Genomic DNA, 16,812 nt, shown 5'->3' with positions numbered 1-16,812 from the left:
TTTCCTTTTTTGTATATGCTATTTTTCACCAAAAAGAAAAAAGAAGTAGATTGTGATGATTAAAAATATATATATATATTTATTTCTTCTAGCCTCCTATATTCTGGAGCAACTAGAAGGAAAAATCTGAGATGATGGTATGGTAGCCCATGGCAAACTCTGGGATCTGACCTGTAACTAGTTGTTGAAAAATGCTTTCAAAACTATTGCTTTTTTCCTTCTTTGCTTTGTATATATGTTATATTATACAATTTTAAAAAGTTAGAAAAAAAAAGTATTACGCAACTACATGCTGTTTACCAGGAGACTCACCTTAAATTCAAAGGCACAAGTAAATTGAAAGTGAAAAGACAGGAAAAATATACCATGCAAGTAGTACCTAAAATAGAGCAGGGTAGCTATACTAAAAGCAGAAAAAATAGACTTCAAGCCAAAAATCTGTTATGAAGGACAAGAAGCAGGACTACATACTGATAAAGGTGTCAAATCAACAAGAAAACATAGCAATTATAAATATATATATGCACCTAAGAGTAGAGTCCCCAAATAAATGAAGCAAATATTGACAGTTTTGAAGAGAGAAATGGACAGTCTTATACTAATAGTAGGAGATTTTAACACATCACTTTTAATTAAGGATACAACGTCTAGACAGGAGACGAATAAGGAAAGAGAAGAAGACTGAATAATACCCTACAACTACACCTAACAGGCATAATTAAAACACTTCACCCTATAGCAGCAGAATATACACTCTTCTCTAGTGCACATGGATGATTCTCCAGGATAGACCATATGTTAGATCACAAAATAAGTTCAATAAATTAAAAAAAAATTGAAATTGTACAATGTAACTTCTCCAAACACAATAGAGTGAAGTTGGAAATCAGTAATAGAGGGAGCAGTAGAAACTTCACAAATACATGAAAATTAAACTATATACTCTTCAGTTCAAAAAAAAATTAAACTATATACTCTTCGGATCAAAAAAGAAAACACACGTGAATTAGGAAATGTTTTGAGGCAAAGGACAACAATGCAGAAAAAAAAAGCATACCAAAACTTTTAGAGATGCAACAAAGGCAGTGCTTAGAGGGAATGATAGCTCTAAATGATTCCATTAAAAAAAGAAGAGCTCAAATCAATGACCTAATTTCACATCTGGAAGAAATAGAAAAAGAAGAACAAACTAAGCCCAAAATGAACAGAAATAAGGAAACAAAGTTTTGAGCAGAAATAAATAAAAGAGAGAGAGACAGAGAGACAGAGAAGAATATTAATGAAACGAAAAGATTATTCTCTGAAAAGAACAATAAAAATGACCAACAATAATATTCACAAAGGAAAAAGAAAGTGGATGCACGTAATCAAAATAAAAAATGAAACAGGTCATAAACTATCAACCCCACAGATATAAAACAGATTATAAGAGAATGCTATGAACAATTGTATGCCACAAATTAGATAACCTAGATGATATGGACAATTCTTAGGAACACAAAATTTACCTAAAGGGAATCAAGAAGAAACAGAAAACCCAAAAATGACCAATAACAAGGAAAAAGAGTAAAGAAACTGAATCAGTAATCAAAAACCACCAACAAAGAAAAGCTTAGAGCCAAATGGCTTTACCTAAAAAGAGTTAAAACGGGAAATTTTAGGTTGTAATATGTCACCAGAATATACACTTAAAAAAAAAATAAACTGTATAATATGAAGAGTGAATCTTAAAATTAAGCTATGGGGTGCTGCATAGGTGGCACAGTAGCAGAGTTTTAGTCTGCCCTGCCGGAGGCCCAGGTTCAATTTCCAGTGCGTGCCTATGCACCAAAAAAAAAAAAAACACTAAACTATGGACTATATGCAATCATATAATCATAATAATGCTGGTTCATCAACTGTAACAAATGTACCACACTAATGCAAAATGTTAATTATATGGAAACTCTGTATATGTGTGCGTGGAGAGGGGTACATGGGAATTCTGTACTTTCTTTCTTGGTAAACCTACAACTGCTCAAACAAATAAATGGAGGGAATGAGAGAGAGAGAGACTAAAAAGACAGTGACAACTAAATGCAATATACAATCCTGGACTAATCAAATAATGGAGGAGAAAATGCTCAAAAGCACAATGAGATGTATGGAAAAAATTGAAATATCAACAGCCATTTAAAATTTTTTGACTTGATAACTGTACTTAAGGTGGTTACATAAGTGAAAACCTTAGTTCTTAGGAAAAGTACACAGAAATAGCAAGTATTCAGGAGCATGATGGGAAGGCAAGGGAAGGAAGGGAAGAAGGGAGGGGAAGGGAAGGGAAGGTGGAGGGAGCAAAGAAAGGAAGGAAGGAAAGGGGGAAAGGATGGAGGGAAAGGAAGAAAAACAAAGGGGGGAGGGAGAGAGGAAAAGGAAGAAAGAAGGAAAGGAAAGGATAGAAAGAAATGAAAGGAAAAGGAGAAAGGAAGGACATAAGGAAGACAGAAGGACAGAAAGACAGACAGAAACCTGGCAAAATAAGAAATTGGGGGCCTGGGTTATCTGTCTAATCATAGGGGTATATTGGAGTTCTCTGTGTAGTTTTGTATTATTTGTGTAACTGTTCTGTAAGTTTGAAATTATTTCAAAATGAAGTTTTAAAAGTAAAAAAAAAAGTTTATTAAAAGAAAAAATGATACAGATAATTACAGACATGTATAACCAGAATATTCTGTAGGAAGCTAAAAAGTGAAAGCATAAATCCTAAGAAGACAACCTGTAAGGAATAAACAGCAGCTTACTTTCGAGAAGCAAAATTTGATAAAAAGAGCTAATATTTTAATATGAGAACTATCCTTTCATAATGATACTAACATCAAGCCGCAGTTTCTTTCTCACCTTTTAAAAAAGATTTATTTCCATCTGACCAAGTGAAATTAATGTAATTGCCAATTAGGGCAGCATACAATTATTTTTGTCTATCAATTTATATTTCTATTTAACAAGCCTGACAGCTACTTTAAAAAGAAACATTCTGAAATATTCTTCAATTAAGTAAAGAATTATTTAACAGATAAATATTCTTAATGGAACCCACTTTGGTTTTAAATAAGATGTGCACTCGATTAACCTCACATGCTTGTTTGACACAATCATAATTTTTACAAATGAGATAGAATGGAGGGATCATAAAGAATGAATTAATCACAAAACGATCTGTACTTCAGTCACACAAGAGTTTCATTATTCATATTAGTAAAGTTGTAGAATGAACTGACTAATACTACCATAAAATATACTTATGTCTTCAACATCACACTGTATTTTATAGAAAGCTGTCCACTTAGAGTTATAAGGCATGTTTGTCATAGAAGGTTGATTTTACCCATCAACTCTACAATATTAACTCACTACAATATTTAACTCATTACAATATTATGATATAGCACTAATTAACTCAACCAGTATAAAAGATATGTGCAGAGTTCCTTAAAAGTATTAGTATAACTATAACTAGTTTTCCTCCTTTTAAAGTAACCAATGCACATTGCAAAATCACAGTACATTTCTACATACAGTGTCTGGCAGTTTTCACTGAATAAACAAAAATAATATGTATCAGCAATATGGCCATTACAATTCTTGGATAGATAAGGAAACAGAGGCTAAAAAGTCATTTGCTTAAGGAGTAACCAGGATTCATACATATTTCTGATTCAAAAGCCTTTTTTCTGCTCACCAGAGTTTTCAGCCAGTTCCTGGCTACAGACTGGGATCACCTGAGAAGCTTTAAATACAAAAGAAGGAAAAACCCAGACACTTATCCTACTCCTCCCCCTCAGATTCTGATTCAAGTCATCTGAGATAGGTCTCAGTCAGGTTGAGAACCACCACTCCACTTTACCAGTCACAATATAATATATGTTTAAACTAAATTTTATGTTTAAAACAAAATTCCCTTTCCAAAATTCCTATGAGTTGATCATCTTTTTTAAAAAAAATATTTTTATTGATAAATCTTCACACACATACATTCAAACATTCCACACATGGTGTACAATGACTCACAATATAATACCACATAGTTGTGTATACATTACCATGATCATTTTTTAGAACACTTGCATCTGAGATGATCATCTTAAGTACAATCTCAATGATCATCTTGTCCCAAACAAGGGAAGTGGAAGCTTCAGGTGTTCTGTGGTTTAAAAATTAGGTTATATTAGTTCTAGTTCAGCCCATGCTTGGCAATATAGGACTCCTGAAAGACTGTCATTTGAGGAAGTGCACAAAGAAGCAGTAAACAAGATGCCTCTGAAGTCAGTCACCAGCACTGACATACGTGTATCATTATTCTAGGAGTTTGGGGAACATGCAACAAAGTACATGCTGATTTAGCACCTGATCAATTTAAACAAACAAAATGGTGAGCATGGTGATAGAAACAGCACATTGACTTTGAGAAGTGAAAGCAAATTTAAGTCAGTGAGGCAAAGGGTCCAAACAGGAAGGCACAAACTGAGGGTAGTAATATTGGGTGGGATATTGGGATAGGCATCAGTTCCTGAATGGTTTAGAAATAAGAGGAAAATGGTGTTACAAAATTATTCTTGTTACCAGGTATAGGATGCATGGGGTGTGACTGAAGGCAAACAGACCAACCAGGAACTTGTTGCTATAGAATGGCTGGAGGATCATGAAGAACCAAAATAGTCTAGAGATTCCGAGAAGGAGCAAAACCCACAGGCAATGCAGAGAAATAATCTGCTTGAATGAAGGATGAACCAAGTCATATCAGACTCTTCAGGAGTGACTGAAGGACTGGGATCACTGATACAGGAATCAGCCAATGGAGACTCGTTAAACTCAGACTTTACCATTCTGAGTTTAAACAATTTTTTTATTATTCTTATTCCTTAACATAATTGGTTGGTTATTTTCAAACTTAAATGACAAAATCAAGTATTTCTTTATGAAGGCAAATTATCAGAGAATAAAACATAGCTCATGACTTAGAAGAAATACAATAACAATTGAAAAAGTAACATATAAGTATTATATGAAGAATGGAATAAACCTAAATTTATTAATTTAGCAAATAACCTTTCAAATCAGCCATCTACTCAGCAAATTGTCAGAGTAGTTACTGAAAGATTAAAAGCACAATTTCTGAATTCCTAGAAAGGGATACTGGAAATCATTAGGAAACTGCTCCCCCCTCCTTATCCTTTGCCCCTAAAAATCTCTTAACAGATGGTTATCTGTACCATTTCCAATGCAGAACAAGGCAGTTAACATCATTTGAGGAAAGTCCCCTTCATAAAGTTGGCATTAATGATCAGATTCTCTACTGTGTAGAAAAAAAAAAAACCCATATTATTTAAAAGAAGCACAGATTCAAAGAGTAAAATCAAAGACCACCATACTACAGTAGTAAATATTTATAAAGATTCTAACAGTTTTTATTACAATGGTGCAAGGTAGAATTCCATCCAACACTCACCAACAACAAACCATCATCTTCTATAAAACAGTTCCAGAAAATTCAAACAATAAAACTGAAAGATACATTATCTGTAATAATTCTCATAGAACATTGTTTAGTGTTTAAATTTCATGTCACTCCAAATAAAATGTAATAATTTTCTAGCAAATATGAGGCCAAAACCAGTTTGCTCTTTTTAATTTTGTCTATAAACATACCAGAACATGCCTCACAGTAAGAAACTTTTATTACAGCACTCCATGACATCAATATCTATTCGTGCTTAAGATCAGCCAGTTGTACCAAATACCATAAGATACAAAATGATAGGAAATATAAACATCAGTTTGTATTTCAAGTTTATAACATTTATTTACAAAAATAGGCTGGGAGGGAAAGGGTTTACACCTTTCCTAGGGACAAACTATTTAGCGCCACTTTCTAATATTTTTTTCTAATAATTTTTAATGTGATATTTGAATTCCCTTAGAATTATATTTGTTAGCTAGAAGCTTAGGTGGAGAGAAGGAAAGAAAATGAGGGGAATTAAAAGGGAAAGTGTGAAAGAAGAAGGAATGGACATAATACAGGCGGCACATACATGGCTTTTATTGAAATGATTCTGAGTTGTGCCTCATGCACTACGTGATGCAAGCTCACTCCGCAGACAGTGATACCAAATGTCATTATTTACAGGAACTGCAGTCTTCTCTGATTTCTGAAGGACACTTTTCCACTCACAGGACATGACTTGAATGATTATTTCAAGGCAAACACTATGACATGACTCCAAACACAGGATTGTGGCGGCAAATGCTAGGGCCATACTCTTCATAGTCTTTCTTGGTATGACAAACCTGAAAGAACTCGGGCTAAGAAAAAGCAAAGATTAAAAAGAATATTTATAAATATTTCATGAAGGAAATGAAATTAAAGAAACTATTAAATAAATTTGTAACTACTTAGCCAAAACCTTCACTTCTCTTTCTTCAGATCCTTGTTGTAAAAATTTGAATTCTATGATGGACTAGACTACTGAATGGAGATTTACGTCATTAATTTTCATATATACTCAGTCTACGTTTATTTAGGACCAACTATGTGCCAGGTAGTATGTTAGGCTATTTAACAATTTGTTAGCTATTACCAAATTTAAGAGAAAAAATAATAATTTGTTGTAAACGTATTTGAGTTAATGATTAATGCAAGGTTTTATTTTTAGATTTCACTTATCCATATCATCTGTAAACCATAATTAGCAAGGATGCTTACAAATTAGCTATGCAATTTAAAAGATCATTAAAATAGTTTTTATATCTCATAATTAACTGTGAGACTGTTTAGAGATACACACTATTAGAAAAGTCTTTTCTAATTCATAAGAAATTATGACTACTTAAAATTAATAAGATAACGTATATGAATTAAACAGAGGACACAGAAATGAAAATAAAGAACAATCTAGAAAAAGACTTACAGTTGAGGCAAGCATGGAGCCTCCAAACCAAACAGCATAGCGCTGCATATGATGTGTTATCACCTGAACCTCTACAGGTTTAGGCTAGAAAATAAAGTAATTTAATTTAGTTCAAGCAGTGTACATAATTTTTTATTCTAATAATCTTTCAGCTAACAAAGAGTTTCATTCTTGGTTGAAGGAAAAAAAAACATATGGATCTTCCTCTCATTTTAATGATATAATGCTCTTTCCTACTATGATCATGTCCTCCTACATTAGTACTCAATTAGAGTGCTGCTTCTTAAAAGAATGTTTTTCAGACTCTGCTGCTTCAAAATCCTCCTCTCAGTCCCAACCCTAGGTGGATTCAAAGAAACAAAGCATGTAAATCAAGTAAAGATTATCTTTCTGCATTTCTTTAAAAGTACAAAATCCAACCAACTGACCTAATTGATTTTTTAAGCCAAAAAATCAGATATTTTAGCATTGTAGAGATAACACCAAATAATAGTTACTATCCCAAAAATTCTCAAAGAAACTACATTTTTAAAACAGTATGATTCCATTCTAGTGAGCCTTCTGTCCTTCATGAGAATTATGTTTGCTCCCATTTACCCTATCAAAATTCAATCTTAGTTAGAACTAAGTCTAAATAAAATCACCAGCAAGTTAAGAATTATTATCTTGAAGGAATACTATGCAAACTACCTACTACTATGAGTTATTTTAGTTTAATGAGAACATATCTAAAGGATATTAAAGATCCTCACCATCAATAAACCCCATCTTTCTACAATTCTGGTCATTACACTACACGCCTGATCTCTTATGATACAAAAGAAAATTGTTGGCAAACGTGGAACAGTGATGGCATAAAATTGTTGCTGCTGCATCACTAGGTTCATCAGTCTTAACTACATGCTTGGATAGGATTCAGGCAACAAACTTCTGAAGGTAATTTCATAGTGTGGCTAAGACAGTGATTCAAACTTGTTTTTAGAATCTAGTCAAGCCACTTAAGTTTTATGTTAAAGAAGAGAGAGCCAAGTCAATTCTATTGCAGAAATTCCATTTCTTTAACATGTTTACAATCAATGGTCTCCTACCTTTATTCTGCCACCACTGAGCTCTTCACTAAGTTTTAATCTGGCATCTACTACTCTTTTTAAATCTCTCTGTAGTCGACGTCCAAAATCCCTGAACATTGTTGAGCCTCCTGAAAGAACGACATTCTAAAAGACAAAAAGCAGAAAGGGTTTCCATTGGATGAAATAACCCAGCTACATTTTTCCAGTAAACTGTCCCACAACAAAATTCTCACATCCATTCACTCATGTGAATAACACACTTCAACATATATGAAAAGATATTAATTTAAACAAAGTATCCAAAAGCTTTGCTTTTGCTATCCAAAAAGCTTACATTGTCTTTCTTTTCAGTGCCCAAAATTATCACAAATTCTTCCACTCAGTACTTACCCTCAATTAAAAACAAGTAAAAAAAACAGAACAATTCTGCTTCTAGGTGTTCCCTTTGGTCCACACATAATGTTTACAAGGATCAAGAACCAAAACAAATCAAATAAATGGACTAAACGACATTTTATAATTTTATTTTAATCTAAGGTCAAATTAAAATCTTTGGCCACTATAGCTTACGTAATCACGGTGGGAAAGGAAGTTTTCCAATTAATTCTTGAAATTTTGGAGTAGGGTGATCTTAGGGAGAAAGGCAGCATAACTGAATTACCCAGAGAAATGTTTTCAAATGAACCATATTTTCTTCCCACTTCTCCTCCATTAATTTAAAATCCTTTTAAATGGCCAGATCAGAAGCTTTTGGTTGGAAGGGGGAGGAAAGAGAGACGTCACATTAGATTTTTCTATCAGTGTTTGATGAAGGATCAAAATTGTATTCTTTAAGGTTACAGGATATTATTTAGGACAATAAAAGTAAAATTAGGTTTATCTTGATATAACTTTCTTACAGAAAATGTCATTTGAAAAAAATGTATGTAAAGAAAATAAGATAATCCTTCAAGGAGCCAAAAGCCCTACCTTCAAGGATTTGATCCTACTTCTCCTAAAATAAGTTGAACAGTTACAGGACTAACTTCTTGAAGGCATGCTTCCAAGTAAGCTTTACATATTTGAATAGTAAATCCCTCATCAATTGCGTATGTAAGCAGAAGTCACAAGGAACTAGTACGAAGAAAATGAACTTTTCTGTCCCTAGTGATCAGAATAATAGATTTATAATATTAAAGTTGTCCTTTCTTGCTTACTACTAGTTATAGGGAAAGAGCTCCACTGGACAAAAAGTAATCACATTCCTTTCATTTTAGCTTCTGGAATACCTGTCCCAGCACCCATTTGGACTGAGGATTGGACAAGAAAGATGAAGACCGAAAAATAGCAAAAGGCCATGAAAAGCCATTAGTAGTCTCAACTTCTAAGTGGGGATCTACTCAAGTTCTACCCTAATTGTCTTTAGAGAGAAATTTCACCTATAATATCTTATCAACAGATTTTTGAAAAGTAGGTTCTTACTGGTCTAGCTGTTTGGTTGAAAAGATGAGGAGACTTTAAGAAAAAGTTAAAAGCTTTTTAAATGCCTTGGCTGGGTTACCATTGCCATGCGAAACCATTAACAAGTTACCACCCAGGGTCACAACAAATAATATCGCAATTTTTTCATCACCTTCAAAAATCTCAAGTTCATTATTTTTAAAGGAGGATCTGAGCTTGGCCTTTAAGGTCAAGAATGAGGGATGGTTATGAGATAAATCTTACATGGCTCTCTTTTCAGTGGTGAGAAATACTTTGGAAACCCAGAGCCATAACATCTTAGCAGTCTCCCCAACTTTTTTCAGCTTTCTACTGAAGGTAAAACAACAGTAAACATTGTAGATTCTCTAATTGGGTAACCCTTCCTCAAACAAGATTTCTAATAATAAACTAAACAACACACCTGGTAAAGACTTTCTTCTGTTGGAACTGTGTACTGTCTGTTCTCTGCTGTGAGCATCAATGGATACAAACTCATTTGCCGTCTTAAAAATCCTTTGGTATGGTCCCACCTGAGAAAACTAGGTTGTTATCTGCTCTATTTCTTCACAGGCAACCTTCTACTAATACTCCACCCAATATATAGAACCATCAGGTTGATGGGCACCTATCTTTTTCTGAGAAATTGTTAGCCTAGATTTCTCAAAGCCAACATCCTATTCCAGGATCAATAGCATGAATTATGATAATAATGATAATGATTATGATTATTGTCATCTGTCATCTTGTAGAGAAATCTCTCACGAACATGAGTTGATTCCTGACCACCAAGCAGAGCTGCAGTTATCTATGAATTAAATACAGGGTGACCTTTAGTTACTGTAATGATTACGTCTGGTGTCAACTTGGCCAGGTGATGTGCCCAGTTGTCTGGTCAGGCAAGTATTGGCCTGACCATTGCTGCAAGGATATTTTGTGACTGATTGATAAACCAGAAGGCTGGCTTATTAAATTGTCACTTGACTGCAGCTATGGCTAATTATATCTGTGCTCAACTAAGGGCATGACCCTGCAAATGATAATCCAATCAGGTGAAGACTATTAAGGAAAAAGAGAGACTTTTTCACTGCTACTTCAGCCAATAAACCTCTCCTGTGGAGTTCTTCCACAGAAGAACTGCCAGTTTCACAGCCTGCCCTATGGATTTTGGGCTCTTCTAGTCCCATGGTTGCCTGAGACACCTTTGTATATTTCCTATTGGTTATATTTCTCTAGAGAATTCTGACTAATAAAATTTGGTGCTGAGAATGAGGTGGTTCTTGAAAAACAGAATCCTAAAAATGGGTTTATACAATTGGTGTTTATTTTAGTTTGCTAAAGCTACCAGAATGCAAAACACCAGAGATGGATCGGTTTTTAATAAGGGGATTTACTTAGTTACAAATTTATAGTTCTTCAGAGGAAAGGAAGCTAGCTTCCATCTGAGTTTCTCTGTCAATGGGAAAGCACATGATGACTTCTGCTTGCTTTCTCTCCTGGCTTCTGGGTTCCAACGGCTTTCCCTGGGGTAATTCTTTTCTGTGTCTCCAAATGTCTGGGCTGAGTTGTGAGTGCTGAGATGAGGTATGCTGAGCTGCTGAGTTCTCTTCTGGCCTCTCTCTTTTAACCCTCCAGCTAATTGGCTTAATTCATCGTGGAAGGCATCCCCTTAGCACATGTAATCAGCCATAGATGAATTTCACATGTGATGATTTACGTAGCCAGAAACAGAACAAAATGGGATATCATCACATGGCCAAGTTGACACCTGAACCTAACTACCACAGTGTTCTACTCTGAATAGACTCACTAAACTAATGACTCTGTTTCCAGTAATCAATATGGCACTGACAGTCCATGGGGTGAGTTGACAAAAGAGACACAAACTGGGCAGGCCATGGTGGCTTGGCAGGTAAGAATGCTTGCCTGCCATGCCCAAGAACCCGGGTTCGATTCCCGGTGCCTGCCCATGTGAAAAAAAAAAAAAAAAGAGACACAAACTATCACTGTTAGATTCTGCTAATTGTATGCTTATATTAGGCAATGCTCAGGCTGAAAATCTTTCTGAAACCTTTATGTAGTTTCTGGAATTAAGAAATATAATGATGTTGGCTAGTTGTTGTTAGATACACTAAGATAGAATGTAGAGGAAAAGGGATGAGCTGAAGGCTTCAAATTTGCAACTTAAGCATTGTATGAAAGATGTAAAAGTTTCCACGTGTGCCAGGAAAGAAAACCTTATTTCCTGGAGTCGCAGGCTTAAGATCTCTGAAAACCAGACATAGAGCCATATTATGTAAATACCAGATTTAAAACATAAACTAAAATCTCAACTTTGCAGGGTGTCTGCTGTTAAAGTAGAGGCTTTTATTGGGAAAGAATGGGATCCTGACACTTGGGATGGGAATACATGGCTTGATAATGATGGCAATGGGGAGATGGAATCCCTGGAATATGCTGAGGCTTTGCTAAATAGATCTATAATGGACTACACTGAAGAAAGAGCGTCCTGACCTAGAGCTTGCCTTGAGGAAAAGCTTCCCAACCTCCAGTTTGCCCAGAGGAGTCTGCCATCCACCATCCACCTAAAGAAATTAACCCTTCAATACCTGCTAAACCTGTTACCACCTCACCTAAGGAAATAGCCCTCAATCCACCTAAAGAGATTAACCCTTCAATACCTGCTAAACCTATTATCACCTCACCTAGGGAAATAGCCCTCATTCCCTGTCTGGAATAACTAATCCTGTTTCACCAGATGAAACTGCAATGGAATTCCCTGAGGCAACTGGCTTAAAAGATATTTTTATTTCTTTTCATGACCCAACCCCAAAACTCTGCTTTTCTTCAAGACCTATCACTAAAGCCCCAGCAGGCCCCAAAAGATGAGGTACAAAGTGTGACCCATGACAAGATATGCTACACTCCAAAATAACTGTATGAGTGTTCCAATCTATATAGACAGAAATCAGAGGAATATGTGTGGAAATGGATATTAACGGTGTGGGATAATGGAGAAAGGAACATAAAGTTGGATGAAGTGAATTTATTGATATGGGTCCACTAAGCAGAGATTCTGCATTCAATGTTGTAGCTTGAAGGGTTAGAAAGAGCAATAACAATTTGTTTTGATGGTTGGCTGAAACAAAGATCAAAAGGTGGCCTAAGCTACCTGAGGTCCAAATGCCAGAGTTGCCCTAGTATAATGTAGATGAGGGGATCAGGAGGCTTAGAGAGAATGGAATGTTAAAGTGGATTTCTCGTGGAAGAACTGTTCACACACCCCAGTAATGTCCATCTTTCACCAGAACCTTGAGAAATAAATTCATGAAACGAGCTCCATCATTCCTGAAGACCTCTGTCGTCACCCTTCTCTGCAGGTCAAATATTACAGTGGGAACTGCTGTCACTGAGCTGGAATCTTTAAACACAATGGGGATGATCAGATCCCGAGTTAGGAGAAACTATGTGGTGACAGTTAGACAAGGTGGGCATGGTTACCATAATGGACAGTAGGCTCAAAGCAGCAGTCAAAATAATCTGACTCACAGAGACTTGTGGCATTGGCTACTAGATCATGGGGTACCTAGAAGCAAAATAGATGGGAAGTCTACTAAATTCTTGTTTGAGCTGTATAAGCAGAATTCTAGGTCACGTGAACAGAAGTCTAACTTGAATTATACAAACAGGGAGTCACGGCCCCTTAAACAATTTCCAGACTTGGGATAGTTTACAGACTCAAAGCCCCTCAAACGAGGGGAGGGCTAGGTAGCCTTTGGGAAAGACCCTGTTACACTGCCCAAAATTTATACTGTTAACCTTCTTCCCAGCCTATGGAGAGACCTATGGCCTTTTACCAGGGTGACTGTGCACTGGGAAAAGGAAATGATCAGATATTTTAGGATTATGAGACACATGTTCAGAAGTGGCACTGATTCCAGGAGGCCTAAAATGTCACTCTAGTCCACCAGTAAGAGCAGGGGCTTATGGAGGTCAGTTGATCGGTGGAGTTTTAACTCAGTTCCATCTGACAGTGGGTGCGAGGACCCATTCATTCAGTGGTCATTTCCCCAGTTCCAGAATGCAAAATTGGAATCAACATCCTCAGCAACAGGGAGAAACTGCATGTTGGTTCTCTGACTCATGGAGTGAGGGCTAGTATGGTAGGAAAAGCCAAGTAGAAGCCACTAGAACTGCTCCTGCCCAGCGAATTAGTGAATGAGAAGCAATTCTGGATTCTGGAAAGGACTGCAGAGATTAGTGTCACTCTTAAGGACTTGAAGAATGCAGGAGTGGTGATTCCCACCACATGCCCATTCAACTTTCCTATTTGGCCTGTGCAGAAAACAAATGGGTCTTGGAGTATGACAGCAGACTATCATAAACTTAACCAGGTGGTAACTCCACTTGCAGCTGCTATTCCATATGTGGTAACATTGCATGAGCAAATCAACATACCGCCTGGTACTTGGTATGTGGCTATTGATCTGGCAAATGCTTTTTTCTCAATAGGTGTCTGTAAGAACGACCAGAAACAGTTTGCATCAAGCCAGCAAGTCCAGCAGTATACTTTCACTGTCCTGCCTCAGGGGTATATAAACTCTCCAGTCCTACATCATAATCTTGTCCACAGGGATCTTGATGGTTTCTTCCTCCCACAAGACATCACTCTGGTCCATTATATTGATGATATCATGTTGATTGGAGCTAGTGAGCAAGAAGTAGCAACTACTCTAAAATTATTGGGAAGGCATTTGCATGTCACAGAATGGGAGATAAATCCCCTACCACCTCACTGAAATTTCTACGTGTCCAGTGTTACAGGGCATGCTGAGATATCCCTTTTAAGGTGAAGGATAAGCTATTGCATCTGGCCCCTCCACCAAAAGAGAGGATTAATACCTAGTTGACCCTTTGGATTTTGGAGACAACATGTTCCTCATTTGGAAGTACTACTCCAGCCCATTTACCAGAAAAGCTGCTGGTTTTGAGTGGGGACCAGAACAAGCGTAGGCTCTGCAACAAGTCCAGGCTGCTGTGCAAGCAGTTCTGCCACTTGGGCCATGTGATGCAGCAGATTCAATGATGTTGGAAGTATTAGTGGCAAATAGGCATGATGTCTGGAGCCTTTGAAAGGCCTCTATAGGAGAATCACAATGCAGACCCTTAAGATTTTGGAGCAAAGCCTTACTACCACCTACTGCAGATAACTATTCTCCTTTTGAGAAACAGCTTTTGCCCTGCTACTGGACCTTAATAGAGACTGAATGCATAACCATGGGCCATCAAGTTACTATGAGACCTGAGTTGCCTATTATGAACTGGGTGTTGTCTGACCCACCAAATCATAATGTTGGGCGTGCACAGCAGCACTCCACCATAAAATAAAAATGGTATATAAGAGACAGGACTCAAGCAAGTCTTGAAGGCACAAGTAAGTCACATGAGGAAATGGCTTAAATGCCAATGGCCACCACTCCTGCCACATTACCTTCACTTTCCCAGACCAGAGCTATGCCTTCTTGGGGAATTCCTTACAGTCATTTGACTGAGGAAGAGTAAACTCAGGCCTTGTTTACAGATGATATGCAGGGACCACCCCAGAAGTGGATAGCTGCAGCACTACATCCCTTTCTGGGATGTCTTTAAAGGATAGTGGTAAGGAAAAATCCTCCCAGTGGACAGAACTTCAAGCGGTGCACCTGGTTGTTCATTTTGCTTGGAAGGAGAACTGGCCAGAGGTGTGTCTGTATACTGACTGTTGCTAATGTTTTGACTGGAGGGCCAGGGACTTGGAAGCACCATGAATGGAAAACTGGTGACGAAGAGGTATGTGGATAGCCTTTTTTGAATGGGCAAAGGACATGTATATTTTATCCCATGTGAATGCTCAGAGGGTGACTTCAGAAGAGGAAGGTTTTAATAATCAAGCGGACAAAATGACCTGTCCTCTGGATACAAGTCATGCTCTTTCCTCAGCCATCCTGCCACTGCCCAATGGGCTCCTGAACAAAGTGGTCATGGTGGTAGGGATGGAGGTTATGCATGGGCTCAGCAACATGGACTTCCACTCACCAAGGCTGACCTGGTTACAGTCACTGCTGAGGGCCCAATCTGTCAGCAGCAGAGAGCCACACTCAGTCCCCAATATGGTACCAATCTTCAAGATGATCAGCCTGCTACCTGGTGACAGATTGATTACATTGGTGCCTTCCATCATGGAAGGAGCAAAGAATTGTTCTAACTGGAAAAGACACAAACTCCAGATATGGGTTTGCCTTCCATGTACACAACGCTTCCACAAAAACTACTATCTGTGGACTTATAGAATGCCTTATCCACCATCATGGTATTCCACACAGCATTGCCTTCTGATCAAAGAAACCAACCACTTCACAGCAAATGAAGTGTGAGAATGAGCCCATGCTCATGGAATCCTCTGGTCTTATCATGTTCCCCATCATCCAGAGGCAGCTAGGCTGACAGAACAGTGGAACAGCCTTTTAAAGACCCAATTACAGTGCCAACTAGGTAGCAATACCTTGAAGGGCTGGGGCAATGTTCTCCAGGAGGCTGTGTATGCTATGAATCAGCATTCACTGTTTCATGCTATTTCTCCCATAGCCAGGATTCATGGGTCCAGGAATCAAGGGGTAGAAATGGCAATGGCACCACTCACTATCACTCTTAGTGATCCAATAGAAAAATTTTTGCTTCCTGTCCCTGAAACCTTAACTCTGTTGGTCTACAGGTCTTGGTTCCAAAAGGAGGAGTGCTCCTACCAGGAATCAAAACAATGATTCCATTGAACAGGAAATTAAGACTACCACCTGGCCACTTATGGGCTTCTCATGCCATTGAATCAACAGTCACGAGAGGAATTACTGTTCTGTCTGGAATGACTGATCCTGACTATCAAGGGGAAATAAGACTACAACTACACAACGCAGGTAGAATTTTCCTGGAATACGGGAGTTCCCCTAGGGTGTCTCTTGGTACTACTATGCCCTGTGATTAAAGTCAATGAAAAACTGTAACAACCCAATCCAGACAGGACTACTAATGGTCCAGAAACTTCAGGAATGAAAGTTTGGGTCACCACGTGGCAAAGAATAACAGCAAGCTGAAGTGCTTGCTGAGGGTAAAGGGAACATGGAACAGGTAGAGAGAAGAAGGCTGTGATAAATATGAACTATGAACATGTGACCAGTTACAGAAATGAGGACTGTGATGGTATGAAGATCTCTTCCCCGTTTTTTTATGAGTATGTTGTATTTGTACATAAGCAAATATCTTGTTTTCCTTTCATCGCATGACATAAATTGTATTGTTCATATTAC

At 37.3% G+C, this 16,812-nt stretch overlaps 1 protein-coding gene and 1 long non-coding RNA gene across 6 annotated transcripts in view; one reads left to right on the top strand and one right to left on the bottom strand.

Annotated features, from left to right (window-relative positions):
* The window catches only part of LOC143674742 (uncharacterized), a 51,034-nt gene extending 41,139 nt beyond the window's left edge, over positions 1–9,895 (top strand). The window contains exon 4 of the long non-coding RNA XR_013171194.1: positions 9,271–9,895. This is a non-coding gene — a long non-coding RNA (uncharacterized LOC143674742). The remainder of the gene's footprint in view (positions 1–9,270) is intronic.
* The window catches only part of ACTR3B (actin related protein 3B), a 215,728-nt gene continuing 202,516 nt past the window's right edge, over positions 3,601–16,812 (bottom strand). For 2 of the 5 annotated variants that reach the window (XM_077150804.1, XM_077150843.1), the window contains exons 10-12: positions 8,033–8,158; positions 6,945–7,028; positions 3,604–6,339 (exon numbers count right to left, since the gene is read on the bottom strand). In XM_077150804.1, the coding sequence (XP_077006919.1) occupies positions 6,244–6,339; positions 6,945–7,028; positions 8,033–8,158 (306 nt within the window). In that variant the 3' untranslated portion in view covers positions 3,604–6,243. Of the gene's footprint in view, positions 6,340–6,944; positions 7,029–8,032; positions 8,159–16,812 lie in introns of all 5 variants that reach the window. The other 3 variants (XM_077150823.1, XM_077150833.1, XM_077150813.1) reach the window with 3 other exon arrangements.

The sequence above is a fragment of the Tamandua tetradactyla genome, chromosome 1 (genome assembly GCF_023851605.1).
Source record: "Tamandua tetradactyla isolate mTamTet1 chromosome 1, mTamTet1.pri, whole genome shotgun sequence".
Lineage (NCBI taxonomy): Eukaryota > Metazoa > Chordata > Mammalia > Pilosa > Myrmecophagidae > Tamandua > Tamandua tetradactyla.
Note: the sequence above shows the minus strand (reverse complement) of the source record. Positions and strands in the feature narration are given on the sequence as shown.